Below are 14,225 nucleotides of genomic sequence, written 5' to 3'. Positions count from 1 at the left end.
CTTGGTCAGTAGAAGTGACCCAGTGAGAATAACAGTAAATATTCTGTGCTAAGCATTTAGCACATTGCACCATAATAATATCAATGCAAATGTTGCATGTGCAGGATAGAGCACCCTGGTGTTCCTTATTTCTGTGTGACATTACAACTTTTTGGCTCCTATGTTGTGTCTTCCTAATGATGACAATAGACATGAGTTATAGTTGGTATTTATGTTTTTAAAGGACACAATGAACTTGATCACTGTCAATATTTTGTATTCTGCTGTCTCTTGTTGCATGTTTCAGGTAATACTACAATATATGAAAGGTATCAGAGGAACATTTTTCTCTTTGCAGCTCATTTACTTTATATACAGTGAATATTGATGAAATTCATATCAATGTGATTATGTGGAAGAAAAACAAAAGACAAATAACAGTAATCTAAACCCTCTTTTTAGCTATGCAGTGTATTGGCTTCGAAGAAACCTGCTGTACTTCTCACTTTGGTAAGTCACATTTGGAAAGTATTACATTTCTTCAAAAAGGATCATGCAGCATTTCTTTGCACTGTCATTCTCTATATTTTCCTCCCCATCTTACAGCAAATTAGAGGTCACCTGTGTACACCAGTCTAGTCTTCTGGCCCCTCCATGGTTTCAAGATTTGTAGCCTCTGGCCTCATCCCATGTGCATTCTGTTTGCCAAAGCTGGTTTGGTTTTCTGGTAAAACATGACAAATCACCATGATGGCCTCCACCCTCCCTGCTCTGACTCCAAACTCCCTTTTCCTTTCATGCTGTTTTGGTCATGTCATGAGCAGGTTTGGGCCTTTCTGTGGGAATCCCACAAAGGTTCAGGGAATCCTTTTTTTGTCCATAGAGTAGTTTAGTAAGAACAGCTTCTGGGAGGAGTGAGGCAATATCAAATGCTTGCTAAGGATTTTGAATGGTGCTTGCCTATTTCCTGGGAGTAAGCATGAATGAATGGAGGTGAAGGCTGTAAGTTTCTCCTTTCCATCACCTCCCAGCTGCTCCTCTGATCTACAAGTGTTTTTTAAACTCCTACTATCTGTTTTATTGTCTCTAATTAATTTATAAAAATTATTTGCTGACTTTGAGCTTTCCCTTACAGCAGATGCAGTGGCAGCTCCTGGATTTCTTGTTTTCCCATGATAGAGACCAGGCAGAAACCATAACAAAAAACCCCCTCCTTAGGCAGGTACATGGCCTCAGATCTGAATTCCTTATCCATTAAGAACAGAGGCCCTAAATAGTTTTCAGTCTTTCTTTCACTTATATTTGTATACTCTTAAAAGATGCCCCTGTGGCTTAATTTCATGTTCTTTAAGAGAAATGAGAGAAATGGAATGTTTGACTATCTTGTGTTCTTACTGTGCATTTCTTCACATGGAGTTGTTGAGTAGTTATCACTCTGGGAGCATCCTGTTGTAATCAGGAATTTTCACATAATTTTTGGCTGAGGGAAGGGTGCTGTGGTGCTTTCACATTCCTCCCACTGCTGTGAAGAAGCATTGAGAGAAGAGAAGAGCTCTCCTCTGTCTGCTGCTGAATGGAAACCTGGTCCTCTCCTGTGGTCTGGTTGCAGAGCTGCTGCTCTGCAGGGCTCCCCAGGCACACGTCAGAATGTTCATCTGCTGTGTAGCAGCCAAAACACTCTTGCTGAGGCTGCTTGCTTGAATGGAAAGCTGTAGGGGAGCAGCAAGCAAATTTAAATAGTAACAAAGCAAGTTTAAATTGCCAAGGCAAGGCATAATAATTTATTTTAATATTAAATTACTTTAGAAGAAGCTTTTCTATTTTTCATTCTTGTGCCCTGTATAATTATATTATAGGTCTCACACCTCCCTCTCAAGATATAAGGGCATTAGAAATCCAAGCTTGTCTTTGTCCTAAGCAGCACATCCTGACCTGAGCTCTGTGCTGGTCTCCTATGGAACTGATTATTTCTTATATTGGACTGTGTTTGAACAGTCAGGGGTTTTTATTTATAGTGATTCAGGTAAAGTTACGTAGTTACGTGTAAGTTTTCCCAAATACTTACTGCAATCAAGTTCTCCCCATGATTTAAATTTTAAATGCATGTGTTTGGCTCAGCATCACAGTCCTTTTTAATCTCTTTCCTCCCAGCGTGGTGTTAATACTGACAGTGGAAATGTCTCCAAAGAAGCTTCCTTTGAGGGGATCAGCCAGTAAGTGACACAGCTTTTTTTACATTATTTGTTACGTGGTTATGTTGAATTCATTTTACATTTCAAATTAAATTATGTTTTTTCTTGATGAAAAGATGTTGAATGGTAGATCAGATGCCAAACATTTTATTTCCAAAGGAGTTTTGATACATGTTTTTAATGACTTGAAATGCAGTCAGGTTTTTTTTTTTGAAATCTCTCTTGCATCTAAGTTAATCCAAATTTTCTCTTTGTCTGTGTTTATACTGTAGCTATTTAAATCCAAATAGACCTATCTACATACAACCATTTCCACTTTTGTGATTTTGAATATTTGATTTTCAGATTGAAGAAAAATTAATCTTTAAGAGTAGCCTCTTTCTCTTACTGAGTTCCCTGTACATTATTAATCTAGGTATTATGGATTCTGGTAAAGCACAGTCTTCTGAAAAAATGTTACATTACAGGTGTTAAATAAATTCACAAATCAGAAAAAAAAAAGGAATAATAATTTCTCTGTCTAGATGTGAGCTTTTAGTGTCCTTAGATGTCTTTTTATGAAGTTTGGCCACTAGTGAGGTAAAATGTCTTCCTGCTTGCAGTATTTTGAAAGGGCAGTAAATAGAAATACATCACTGCTTGCTCTGGGATGTGGGGATGATGGCCTCAATTTTTAATTAAACACAACTATCTGTTCTGTTATGCTATCTTTTAAAGAAGATTATTTTGTGTTTTTAGCTCAAGTATATGGCAAAAAGAAACAGACCCCCCTCATTAAAAGGCCTGTTAAAATAAGCAGTTGTGCTGAGATGTTGATCATTGACTTCCAGACACCTCACTATATTTTTCCATCTTCCTGTGTCAGCAGCATGTTAATTCTACAGGGAGGATGGTGGGCACAGAATTGGCTGCAAGTCTGGGCACTCATTTGTGTAATCTGAGTATGTTTTCTGCTGGGATTGTTTCTTTGTGTCAAATATCTGAAATCTGATTTCATAATTACTTAGTTCTCCCCTCTATGTCCTAAATGGGAATTTAGTGGTTCTGTCAGGATTATTGGGAACAAGGTGCCAGGCATTCAGACATTTTTGCTGCCCACTGAGTTAAATAGAAAGAATTCTACAATACACTCAGGTCACTTCTAACGAGTGTTTGGTGTCCTCTCTGCTGTTACAAGCAGTGTGAGTTCTGTTGCTTTGTCCAAGTAGATGGCCATCTTACAGATGGACTCCAAAATCTGTGTGGAGCAGTATCTCCAGTTTTATTTGATACACCACCGTATGAAATACAAACAGTTGTTAACTTCACCAGCAATTGTTTATTGGAATGCTGAAAACAGTCTGTTTGAACTACCAAACCCCCCTTTTTTACCCTGAATTCCACTGAACTCTGTTTAAAGAGTTTAATTAGTAGCCCATTCACTAGTCAAGCTGGGAGGCCACTCCATTCAGCACTTCATTTGATATTTTAAATGAGTGTTTCCTAAACACTGAATGATATTTAAGCATTGGCTTCTCAGTTAGTGCTGAGCCTGCTCCCTGTGTGCTCCAGGAGCTTCTCCATTCCTAGCAGGGATTTCCAGCTGTCAGCAGATATTTCTCTTTGGCACTTGGCACATGTTCATCCCTCTCCACCCCCAGGCACTGGCTCATTCATTTTGCTGCCTTTGGCAGGTCTGGTTGGTACCTTCCCCTCCCTGTCAGGATCTCTGGCTGCTCAGAGTGACCCCAAGAAAAGTCAGAAAGTCTCTTTTCCCAGCCCAGTGCTTGAAGAAGCAGTCAGGGCTCTTCATTTCTCAGTCTCAAGGTTGTTTATTGTTCCTTATCTATAAAATTCTTTCTCCTGCCCTGCCCAGGTCCATCCAGCAGGACAGTTCCAGGCACTCTGCCTGCCCCAGGGCACTGTTATGGTTTTATACTAAAAACTACATTTACAATGTTTACAATTACTTTCCAATACCTATCACCTATGTTAGACAGTGAGCTTCTACTCTAAACCAATCTGTAAGTGCCACCATCACAGCAGAAGATGGAGGCCAAGAAGAAGAAGGAGAAAGGCTGGGCGTGCCCAGATCCCTCCATCTTGTCTCCTGAATCCCCATACCAAAAACCCCAAAATCGACTTTTTCACCCTGTGATAACTTCACTATCATTCTACTTAATTTGTCATGCCTTGCTGATCTTCATCTAAGGTTGGTAATTTGCTCTATGGGTCATAATCAAACCCACAGGGGCATCCTGGGCTCTGTGCCAGGGTCTCTGAGCCCCCTGGCAGTGTCTTGGCTGCTCGGGACAGACAGAGGGATGTCCTGGGTCCTGACACCTCCCAAGCTCACAGTGTGGAAGAGCATGCACTGATTTTGTTGTTGGATCAACTCCCCTCTTCTGACAGAGAACATGCCTTCAAACCACTTGTCACTCCAGCCTTTCTTTGATCTCCCTGGTTCTGTTTGTGCCTTCTCCTGGGCTGTGGTGGCTCTGGTGAGCTCCTGCTTGGTCCATGTGCAGGGGGTAACTGAGGGTCTGGAGGAGAGGGTGAGCTCCCTTTTAAACTCTGCTTACCTCAGAATTTTGTAACTGTCTATATAAACCAGTCCATTTTATATTTGTTTTCGGTACAGACCCAAATCAAATTCAGCTTTCCTGCTTTCTTGCTTCTCCACCACTCCTGTAGCAAATGTTTCCTTTATAGAAAGATATATTTCAGATCTATTGATTGTTTCCATGAGGATTGCACCCAGAGCAGAGTGTTCCTTCAAAGTGTGCTCCCTCCTGCCTGTGGCTGTGCCTTGCTGGCTCTCAGTGCTCAGCTCAGCCAGGCTCTGCCCTGCCCATGATGCTCTAGTTTATGCCTGATCTCCTGTTAGTTTTGATTTCTGGCTTCCTGACCGAGATCTGTTTTTTTGATGGGACTGTTTTGTGTTTCTCTTGCTTCCATATATCTTTTTTTCTCCTAGGCTGACCTGGCCCAGTGGGGGTTGGGGGCATGGGGGGGTGTTTCATGGTGGATAATAATGAAAATAATGTCTAATTTCCTGAAAAGGGTGAATCTTGCTCTCTTTGCAGGCTGTTCACCTGCTTCTGTCAGAAGCTGTCTTTTCCTTGCCCTAGTGATGTTGTTTCCCTGCCTTATTTTTTGAGCCTTTTGAACTTCTTCTGGATCATTATTACTTAAGCTATTTGCTTAATTTTTCTACTGTCATAAATAGTCATTTGAGACAAAATGACTGCTGTGGTTGTGGGTTATTTCTGTGCCCTGAGGATCACCCTGAAGTTATTTTTGTTATGCTAGCAATAGCTAAGCTTGATTCCAACCTGATTATAGAATCTGTAGGGGTGAATTATTTCCTGGTTTCCGTTAGATTATGTATAGCTCTCCCATGTAGCCAGGGATGTTGCCCTTCAGAAAAGCTGCTCTGTTGCTGCAGGCTGTGGAACAGAGGCCAGTGGCACATGGAAGGTTCCCTGCTCAGCTGAGGGACACTGAGGGACCAGCCTGGGACAGGGATTTGGACAGGAGACCTGGACCATGTCCTGGTGCTGCTCTGGTACCTGGGACAGGGATTGAGGCAGGAGACCTGGACCATGTCCTGGTGCTGCTCTGGTACCTGGGACAGGGATTGAGGCAGGAGACCTGGACCATGTCCTGGTGCTGCTCTGGTACCTGGGACAGGGATTGAGGCAGGAGACCTGGACCATGTCCTGGTGCTGCTCTGGTAACTCTCCTCAGGTCAGCTCTGTTTGCAGCTCCCAGGAATCCTGCAGGAGGGGATTGCTCACTTGCCCCAGAAAACTGAACCATAGAAGGCAGATTTCTGAAGGTTTCTAGTGCTTTCTTTTCTGGAAATTCAGATTTCTATTTGCTAATATAGCCACTTCTGTGTTTGCACGTTTTTTTCCTAATTCATGGATCCATTCTTCAAATGTGCAGGATTTTCTTTCATCTAATCGTGCCAGTTATGTAGCCCTTGTAAAAATGCTTTGAGAGGATGTGACTCACCATACAGAAAATGTATTTTTAACCTGTAGGGTTGAACAGTAATGTACCATATACTTTAAATCACTGTTGAATAAACCTTTGCTCACTGTGTTGGCAGGGTTTTTTTCATCCTCAGAGTCAACTGAGGTAAATGATGGACAGTTTAAGCAATGCACCTACTGTTTAAAGTTCTGCAGTGAATTCCTCCTTTCATATTGGAGAGTCAAATCAGTTCATTAGGACAAAGGCTCTCCATGTTGAAGAAGAGAAGAAAATTCTAACATTGTGTATCAATATGTTTTAGATTTTTATCACTGTAGACCCACACAGTGTGTTCATTAAACTGACAAAAAGAGGTCTCATTATACAGTGCTTTCATATGGAAGGTGTAGATTTCTAGGGTTGTTTTAACTAATGAATTTGTCTTGCATGTGAAAGGACAACTGAGTATGAAATCAATTTGGCCATGCCTTAAAGTGTAGTATTTCTTAGTTCTGCATTGATTAAATGAGAGCATTAATATGTTACAGATTGCAACTGTAGCAAATGCCAATTTGTTTTCTTCCTCAAGACCACATATCTCATCATCTAAGTATTGTCAATTTGCAAATTGCAGAAAAATGTAGAATTAGATTGCACTGCCTAATCCTCTTAGCATTAGGGTAGTACATGTTTTATTATGAGTAAGTTTGCTCTCTAGTGAGATCAAAACTTTGCTAGGAGACTGTGGTCAGGGGATTTTTTGTAGGATTTTTGTGCACAAATTATGTGAATTAAACACCATTTGTGTACTCATACTGTTGGTGGTGAAAGGCTCTTGCTGTTGAGTTTAAGCAGTACCTTTGAGGATGTGGTTGGTTGGTTTGGCTGCCTTGCTGGTAGATGTCCTGGGTTGATTTTCTGCAGTGTCTGGGAGGGGACAGAGCCAGGACCCAGGTTTTGTTCTGTCCCAGCCCATGTTGGGGCTGGGGCTGGGGAAGGGACTCTCTCTTGCTTTGGAGAAGGGGGTTCCTTCCTGCAGAGAAACGTGGTGGGCACAATGGTCCCACTTGGTGTTTTGTTTATTGTCAAGAGTTTCCCATGTAAATCTTTTCTTTGACCTTTCATTCTTAATTTTGCTGTTGTTGCTGTTCATTTTCTTATCTCACTGCTGTTTCCAGAAAATCATTCTTGTCTCGACCCATGATCTTTGCCTTTTGTACTTCCACTGGGAGAGGGAGGGGAAGCAAGTGGCACTGTGGTTGTAGTGGGAGCACCAAAGAAAGAAAATGGGATGACTTTTGAAGGACTGTTCTGCTCCCAAGGTTTGAAAGTTCACGAATGAGGAGTCAAGGGGAGTTGTAGTGGAATCATATTGTTAGTTCTGAGGTGGTTAGGAGAGCAGCTTCCAGTTGGAGGGGAAGGGGGCCAGTGAGTGGCAGTGATGCTGTGGTTTTGGTGAGAGCACTAAATTGGACAATGCTATCCCTAAACCACCACAGTAACCAGAGTGAAGTGTGATTTGAGTCATCAGCCTCTGAAGTCTCACTGTTATAAACAGGTGGCCCTGTGGCTGCTCACACTGGACCCACAGCTGCCAGGAGGTGGGTGGAGCTGAGACAGTTCTGTCATTAATCTTTGACTTGAGAAAGTGGCCTACAATATATGGTGTGTCTCAGAGGTCTAACATCTTGTTTTCTAGTTGGCATTACCTCAGAAAGTCTGTCTTGCAGGTGAGAGAGAGAACTTGTGTTCAGCTGGTGACCTCCTGGCTCTTCTCCACTCACCAGCACCCTCCTGATTCAGTTCTGCTGCATCTCTGTGTGTTTAATGAGCTTCCCCAGTTGATAGCAGATCAGAATTTTAAGGAACTGCCACATAGCAGATGGTCCCAGCCAGCAAGACTTGGATTTCTGGCAGCACAAAGACAGTTCAAGAAGAGCCTGATGCCTTGTGAAGGCTGTCCTAGAACAGAGACTGGACAGAGTTAGAGAATTAAGCAGGGATTTATTAAAAGGCCTCAATGGATCCACCTTGGGCAGCACAAGAGCCCAGCCAGGGCTGCACCCAAGATGAACCAAAACGGTCCCAAAATGCACGACCGGGCATGGGGTCTGTCCCTGGGATCAGTTCTGCTCCATTTGCACCTTGCAGTTCATTGTCCAATTCCAGTCCCATCCTGCTTGTTTTTCTCTCTCCAGCCCATGGGGTTTGTGTTCCTGGGCTGAGATTTGGATCATTTGTCCTTGGTGCCCAGCTGGAGCAGGAATTGTTTTGTCTCCCTGCTCTGTGCACAGAGCTCACCATCCCCTCATGTGAAGCTCAGACCCACACACTAAAGCAGCACAGAATCTGAAAAATATGAAAGCTAAAACCTAAGGCATGGCCAGGAAAGATAAAATCCAGGGGCTGTAGCTGAAATGGCTTTTCTGAAGAGTGAGCTGTTCTAAGTCTACACCAGTGTACAATTTCCCCCTTTTCTGAATGCTCAGGTGAGACAGTTTTCTTTTCTGAGATTCATATTTGGCTCATTTAATTTGCTTTTGATTTCATCCATTTGTATTTGTGGTTAAAGAGATCAATTCAGTTTTTGAGATGTGGATTTTCAGAGTCAAAGTCAGCTGCCTGCCCTTCCTGTGCTTTATTTTCTGTTATTTCACAATAACCATAGTTTACTCCTGTTTGCATAGAGCTGCTGTTGGACTCTCCAGTGCTGCACTGGCTCCTTACATTTGCCTTCATTGATCAGTTTTCTGTCTGACACGCTGATGACATTACTGAAAGCTTTTGTGTCTCTTGTTACAGCTGCAGCATAATTCTGTGTCTTGATGTTCTGTGGTGGTGTCTGTTGGTGTTCTCCAGCCACACAGGCAGCTCAGGCTTTTGGGTTCTTAAAATCTTCATAGATTGATTTCACTTTGTCATTTATATATTTTCTTCTGTATAAATTTGTATTTTACTTCCATTGTAGAATTATTTCTGCATTGCTCTACCTAACTGATAATTTTTGAGATGGTGATGATTAAATTGAAAATATGCCCTTTTAATACTTGTTTCCAAGTGACCAATTTTATTATATAATGATGCACTGTTCTGAGACTGGTGGGTGGCTTTTTGTCTTGAATTTTTTTACAGTGATTTCCCATTAATACCCATAATATTGAATACCATACAGCTTGTCCTTGTTGAATGTTGGAATAAGTTTGTGATTTGAGCTACTAGTCTTCTCCTTATTAGGGTTTTATAAGTTTATGAGCATGTATTTATGAAAAAGAGAAACATAGGGGTTTTTTTCTGCCTTCCCAGGACACAGGAGGACCCTCACATAATTAAAAGTGACTTCTAAGTAATTTTTTAAACTGGATTTGTGCTTTCATTGGTCCCTTCTGAAGTATAAAGGATGGTTAATAACCTGGAAAAATTTAATTTTTTCCTTCCAAAATGTGGGAAAAGGAACTGTTGCCCACATAACATTGTTTTGAAGAACTGTTGGGAGCTTGAAGCATTTTAATTCTCTTAAATACCCTAACTGGAGAGCCAACAGTCCTGAGCAGACAGAAATATCCTTGATGCAGAACACTCCTTAGGCATTTAAACTGTTAGCAAAAAACCCTTTAAACAATGCTTGAAAATCCATTTGTGTTCCACCTAATTACTCAGCTGCTTGCTCTGTTTGCCACTGTGGTGTTATTGTTTAGAGAGCCTCAAAATCATTCCCAGAATACATGAATTGCTCATATAGAAAATAAACAGAAAAATAGTGAAGTGTCAGAGGCCAAGGCGAGTGTGGAGCTTCTGCTGTGCCTCTTCTGCAGATTGGAGAAGACATGGAGAGGTCATTTTCCTTTTCAGAATCCTCTAAGCAAGCTTGTTTATCTCATGGCCACCTTCTGTGCACACTGAAGTGGGAAGGCATAAAACAAAGGATGAAATCTGCAATTTGCTGGGCTTAATTTCATTGAAGGGTGTTTGAGGAACAAAGTAAAAATCACAGAATAATTTGGAATGAATGCCTGGAGGCCAGTCTGGTCCACCCCACAGTCACAGCAGTGAACTGATAACCCAGCATTTTATTGTTGCCAAAAGAAGGGTGATAAGCATGTCTCAAACATACTGTTACACTGGCTTCTGCACATTCTTGAAATTATGTATATGGTTTAGTTTCATGTATTGCAAAATTAAATGCATTCTTCTCACTGGGGTCTCTGTTGAATTCCCATACAATACTTGTTTTCACTTTACTTCCTCAGAGAATACACAGTTAAAAAAAGAAAGAGTATTTAGTCTCTGCTGTTGTGGCTGGCTGGTTTTTAATATTAATATCTTTGGGTTTTTTTAGATTTAATGTCAACAACAAAATTCTTCATCCTGAAATTGCTGAATGGTGAGTAACATAAAATCTTTCTCTTTGAGTAGTGTTGCACATGTTTATACTGTACCATTGCTTCAGAGGGGTTCCCTCAGCTGAAGCCTCCTACTTTACCACAGGACTTTTAATTTTAAATTGATTTCATGTTATGGACTGGAAATAATGGACAAACTTAATAATAGGGCAAGGTAACAGCATTGAAAACCAAAGAATTTATGTAACATTTCTTTAGCATTTTATCTGGATACACATTTCTCTAGGATGTGTTAGGGTTTAAGTCACATTTGTGTAAATATGAATTTGTATGAATGAGAAAGAACTGAGGAGAATTTATGTTCTAGCAACAGAAATCAAATGTAGATCAAAACTCTGTCTAAACAGGTAGTATTTAATTAGGTGTTATTTCTTCTCCAGGATTTATTTTAACAGCCTTAATTTTGTTGAATTATTATTCATATAACTGTACTTTGTAATTCTTGGGAAATTCTGCTGTAGCCTATCTGAAACAAACAAACTAGAGTGTGACTAAGTGCAAAGCTGCTCCATTTTATTAGTTTTCCTCTTCTGGTCAACATTGCTGACTTTGTCCACAGGATTGCTCCAACTAAGGCTCTCTAGTTTTCCATTTAGAAAATTACTGAAGAAACGTAGTAGTGGATGAAAGAACACAGTAGTGGCTTTTTGTTAATGAATTAGGTTTTTATCTGAGCTTTTTTTGAGTGCATTAATCTAGAAATGAGGAAGCAAATCCTTAGTTAAGACAGATAAAACACAGGTGCACCCTCTGGCTAACCACTGTGGCAGGATATTGCATTGCATGCTACTACATTTTATGTTTTTAATGCTTATTTTCAGCACATATGCTGAGAACCATCTTCTGCTGTCTCCATCTACAGCTAATTGCCAGCTTGAAAACTGTGGAGATGTTATTTGAACATCAGTGATTTTTGGAACATTTAGAATTGTTAAAAGGTCACATATCTGTTGTGGCAGATATTTTCCATTGCTTGGCAGGACACAGAGCTGCAGAAGGGAAGTGGGGAGGTTTTGTGTAGGCATTATTCCATCTCTGAGTTTGGGTGTGCCTGGAGCTGTGCTAGTGGACTCATTCCCCTGTGCTGAGTGTCAGGGGGCTGATCTTTAGACCCTGCCTATTCTAGAATTTGTGCCATTCCTTTTCCTAAACAGAGAAGTTATGTTATGGCCTTGATTTCTGAGTTTAAGAGGGGTGAGGAGGAGGACCTGGAGAGGGCCTGTCTGACTTCCAAGCTTTGCACTGAAGACAGCAGAATGACAGGGACAGAGATGGCAATTTTAGCTGCAGAAGGCTTTGGAGTAGGGCTACAGACTTTTTCCCAAGGTGGCTTTCAGCTTGTTTCCATCCACCTTACCAAGGTATCATGAACTTTTCTCCTCTGTGGTTTCAATTAAAGGGTGATTGAATCTTTAGGAAGTTCAGGTAAGGACAAACATAAGGTCATTGCCCTGGAGGTTGTGCTGAGAGAGGTGGAGCACTGAGGGAGTGAGAAGGCAGCACCTGGAGCTGGGCTGGAAGGAATCATCTCTTCAGTGAACTGTGAGAGGCAGTCTGGAATTCTGATTCAGTTCTTCCTGCAGCCTGAAATTCTGATTCAGTTCTTCCTGCAGCCTGAAATTCTGATTCAGTTCTTCCTGCAGTCTGGAATTCTGGTTCAGTTCTTCCTGCAGCCTGAAATTCTGATTCAGTTCTTCCTGCAGTCTGGAATTCTGGTTCAGTTCTTCCTGCAGCCTGGAATTCTGATTCAGTTCTTCCTGCAGTCTGGAATTCTGATTCAGTTCTTCCTGCAGCCTGACTGAAGAGGGATGCTTGGTATGCACCTTCCCTACACCTGGCTTTCAAGGAAGGGGAATTCTAAGTAAAGAGAAAGTTCAGATTTGTATTCAGAGAAGTTTTAAAAGGTTTTACTGAGTTTGGTGGCTCTCCTTTTAAGTCAGAAGTATGTTAAAGATGGTTGTTGGGATTTAAGTGTCTGATGAAATTAACATGTGAATGACAGGTCATGTATATTAAAGCTTACTAAAGTAGAAATCTCCTTGGAATGTCAAGTTACCAGCCAAGAAAGTTTGTTTAGAAATCAATATTTTTAGAGTTAAGAACATTTTTCTTTTAGGAAGATGAATTCTTGTGGGTTATATTCTGGGGTAAGAAATTGCATCCTTTGAATCATCTCCTTGCAGGGATGCGTTTCATTTCAGATTTGGCAAGCTCTGAACTACTCTGCTTTACATGGTACTTGTCAGAAAAACTTTGCTCTATGCCATGCTGTCAAGCTGCCAGCTAGAGATGAAATGGCTGAGCTTTCTGAACCAGCCAGGGGGAACTGGGAGCTACAAAAGGCAGCTCTAGTATTATACAGTCTTCTAATAAACTGCAGAAGAAATGACAAGAGGCAAAGTGTTTGTGGTTAAGGATCTGTTGCCTCTCTTGCTTAATTTTTCAAGATCTCATAATTTTCTGACTTGATGTGGAACTTAAAGATAAAAATGAAGAATTCAACCTTACACTGGATTTCAGCAGTTTGCAGATGGCGTTTTGTTAATTTTTTTTCATTTTATTGAGTGGGTATATTTTCAAACAAATTTTAAAACTTTCATTCTAAATTTAAAGGCTTCCACTTCAAATTTCATAGTGAATAGATATGCTAAGTATTGATTGCAGTGTTTTGAAAAGAAAATGAAACCTAACAGAGGAAAGAATTCAAACTTGTCTAAATGATCTCCTTAGCAATCAGGAGTTTTTTGACACCAACACTTAGCCAAATGGCCTTTTGTTCCTGTAATTTGCCAGTGTCTATCATAATCCTGTGGTTGCTAGAAGTAAATATTTAGTAATTTTCAGCTTTGTGCCTGTATATACTGTATTTTCCTGTAAACCCAGTGAAAATGAACTTTGATAGTTTTATGTGGGAGATTTCATATGTTCTGTTTTTTGCATTATTTTGATGGAAAGCTATAAATATCTCTTAGTGAAAACTGATCTGTATGTTAATATCTTAAAACTGTGCATTTGCTTTTTGTGTTTTCAGGGGTTTTTCTATCTATGCTGTAAACCCCTTAACATTTTTTTGAACTCCTGTCTTCGGTGTTCATGCACCTGTCTTAGAATTGTGCTGTGATGCCTCTCCTTTGCATATGTGCATTGCTGTGTTTGCTGCCTTTGATGCTAATTCAGTCAGCAACTTTTTATGCATTGCAGAAGAGCAGAAATGTATCAACTGTGATAGAGAAATTTCTATAAATAAAATGTGGAAAGGTAACAGCAGAGGTGAGAAAGGGTAAAAATAAAGCAGGCCTGTGAAGTCTGCCCACATGGGCATCATCTTTATGTATTAGGTTGTCTGTAAATCTAATATTTCCAGAAGGAAAAGGAGGACTGGACATTCCCAGGTGTTTTCCATGTGTGTCACAGGAAGGAGACATTGAGGTTGCACACATGTACCAAAAAGCAGCAAAACAAGCCACCTGATAAAGCACTCATCTGATAACTGGAAACAAATACTTCTGGCAGCATTATCAGAGCTGCAGAATGCACATAGAGAACCAATTTACGTATCTTTGAGGAGAGCACTGGTTTAGGAAAATACAGTTGAGTTATGTGAGTTTCAGCCTCATAATTGCCTCAAATTCTACGTGTTCTTCACCACTTGATTAGGTCATGCATGTAATTTGCCATCCAGACATTTAAAATG

General features: G+C 40.6%; 1 protein-coding gene across 1 annotated transcript in view; it reads left to right on the top strand.

Annotated features, from left to right (window-relative positions):
• PEPD (peptidase D) overlaps positions 1-14,225 on the top strand; it is a 150,823-nt gene that overhangs the window by 25,272 nt on the left and 111,326 nt on the right. The window contains exons 5-7 of the mRNA XM_054269377.1: positions 442-489; positions 2,131-2,192; positions 10,468-10,512. Coding sequence (XP_054125352.1) covers positions 442-489; positions 2,131-2,192; positions 10,468-10,512 — 155 coding nt within the window. The remainder of the gene's footprint in view (positions 1-441; positions 490-2,130; positions 2,193-10,467; positions 10,513-14,225) is intronic.

The sequence above is a fragment of the Melozone crissalis genome, unplaced genomic scaffold (assembly GCF_028551555.1).
Source record: "Melozone crissalis strain CALT ecotype California unplaced genomic scaffold, PUWL_Pcris_2 ptg000007l_1, whole genome shotgun sequence".
In the NCBI taxonomy this organism is placed as follows: Eukaryota; Metazoa; Chordata; class Aves; order Passeriformes; family Passerellidae; genus Melozone; species Melozone crissalis.
The sequence above is the reverse complement of the archived record's forward strand: the minus strand, read 5'-3'. Positions and strand labels throughout refer to the sequence as shown.